We start from the raw sequence: 1537 nt of genomic DNA, 5'->3' as shown, positions 1-1537 counted from the left end.
TTGAAATCCCACCAAAACCTAAGTCAGTCTCACGCATGCTAAATCATCACATTTCTCAAAGATCTCATATATAATCATATAATAATGGTGACACTAATGAACAAGCATTCAGTATAAGCAAACAGCATCTATTCCCCCCAACCCATAGAATTCATGACTCGAGCGTCTCCGAGCAATACGTGTGTACAGAATTAGTCCTACATCGCGTAATTGAGGAGGGGCGGAAGAGGTGTTTTCTCATGAGCCTCATTGGTGATTCTGGGAAGGGCCACGGGGAGGGTCCTCATGTCACGGGGGGTGCGATTGTAACGCTCGCGAAGGTGCCAGCGGCCGCTGTTTAGGCAAATCTGTGTCCTTTTTCATCTATATAATTTGGACTCCCTACTCATTTTACGGCCATGCTCAATAGTAATGTACTTAAATATCCTTATTAATAGATAATTATCCTTATTAACATAATTAGATATTATAATATATTAGAAAACTTGAAGAAGTCGCCTTTGCGCAACCCCAGAAGTCTCACGTACGTCTTTCTTACCCTTACAGGCGCACCCGATGAGCCAAGCAGCCTGGTTGGTGGCTTAAGACTAGGCCCTCGTGACGTAGCGCCGCCCTATTGGCCGCCGCTACCTCTCGCTCCTCCCTCGATGCATCCTCCGCCAATGGGAACGCACCATGCCGCAATGGCTCACGAGGAAGAAAGCGATTGCTTCGGAGAAAAGCTGTTGAAGAAACCGAAACGGATCAGAACAAGAGTAGACGCCGGAGAGCCAAGGAACGCTTACTCGGCCTTCAGTAGTTTGCCCAACTTGTGTGGTGTTAGTGTCAATGCAGTCAGGCCGGGAAGTGCTCCTAACCTCTTCAGTGCAAGTCAATCCTTTTGTGGACTACCGTTTGTGAACTATTTCAACCCCCCGCCCACGGTGGGTTCGCGCGGTATGCTAAGTGAGTTGTTCGGCGCCCACACCAAGCCCGTGGCGCCCATCCCGCCCGAAGACACAGTGAGCACCATGGGCGTGCTGGACAAAGTGACCAGTTCGAGCGTGCACAGTGCCGATGCAGTGAACTCAGTGATCAGAGGCCCCGAAGCAGAAAACGTGCTCTTAAGGGAAATACTGCAGGGACGAAAGCGCGACTTGCTCACCATGGAGGAGCTGGAGGCCGCGCGGTCCTTGCACAACAATAATAACAGTTACAAAGGTGCGACAGACACGGTGGAGGCCTCGACCGACGAGACCACCACGACGACGGGGCGCGCCGAGAGCGTGACGGCCGAGGACGGGCGCTGTGAGTCCGAGGCGGAGGAGGCCCTCAGCCAGGCCAACAGCCCGCGCGCGGACTCGCCGGAGCCCAGGAAGCGCCTCGAGAACATCGTCAGCGTGATCCACTCCTCCCCCACCCCCAACGCCACCCCCGTCAACGGCTGCAAGAAGCGCAAGCTGTACCTGCCGCAGCAGCACGAGACGAGGCCCAGCTACGACTCGCAGACAGAGGAGGGCGAGGGCGCCGCCGAGCCCGACAACAAGACGAGACGGCT

The 1537-nt window shown here is 54.4% G+C and overlaps 1 protein-coding gene across 2 annotated transcripts in view; it reads left to right on the top strand.

Moving 5' to 3' along the window:
* Positions 1-546: 546 nt before the first annotated feature.
* LOC119585611 (homeobox protein prospero-like) overlaps positions 547-1537 on the top strand; it is a gene marked incomplete at its 5' end in the record, with an annotated part of 25587 nt that continues 24596 nt past the window's right edge. For both annotated transcript variants that reach the window (XM_037934281.1, XM_037934280.1), the window contains 1 exon segment: positions 547-1537. In XM_037934281.1, the coding sequence (XP_037790209.1) occupies positions 547-1537 (991 nt within the window).

Source organism: Penaeus monodon, chromosome 20, assembly GCF_015228065.2.
Source record: "Penaeus monodon isolate SGIC_2016 chromosome 20, NSTDA_Pmon_1, whole genome shotgun sequence".
NCBI classification, from domain to species: Eukaryota; Metazoa; Arthropoda; class Malacostraca; order Decapoda; family Penaeidae; genus Penaeus; species Penaeus monodon.
The sequence above is the reverse complement of the archived record's forward strand: the minus strand, read 5'-3'. Positions and strand labels throughout refer to the sequence as shown.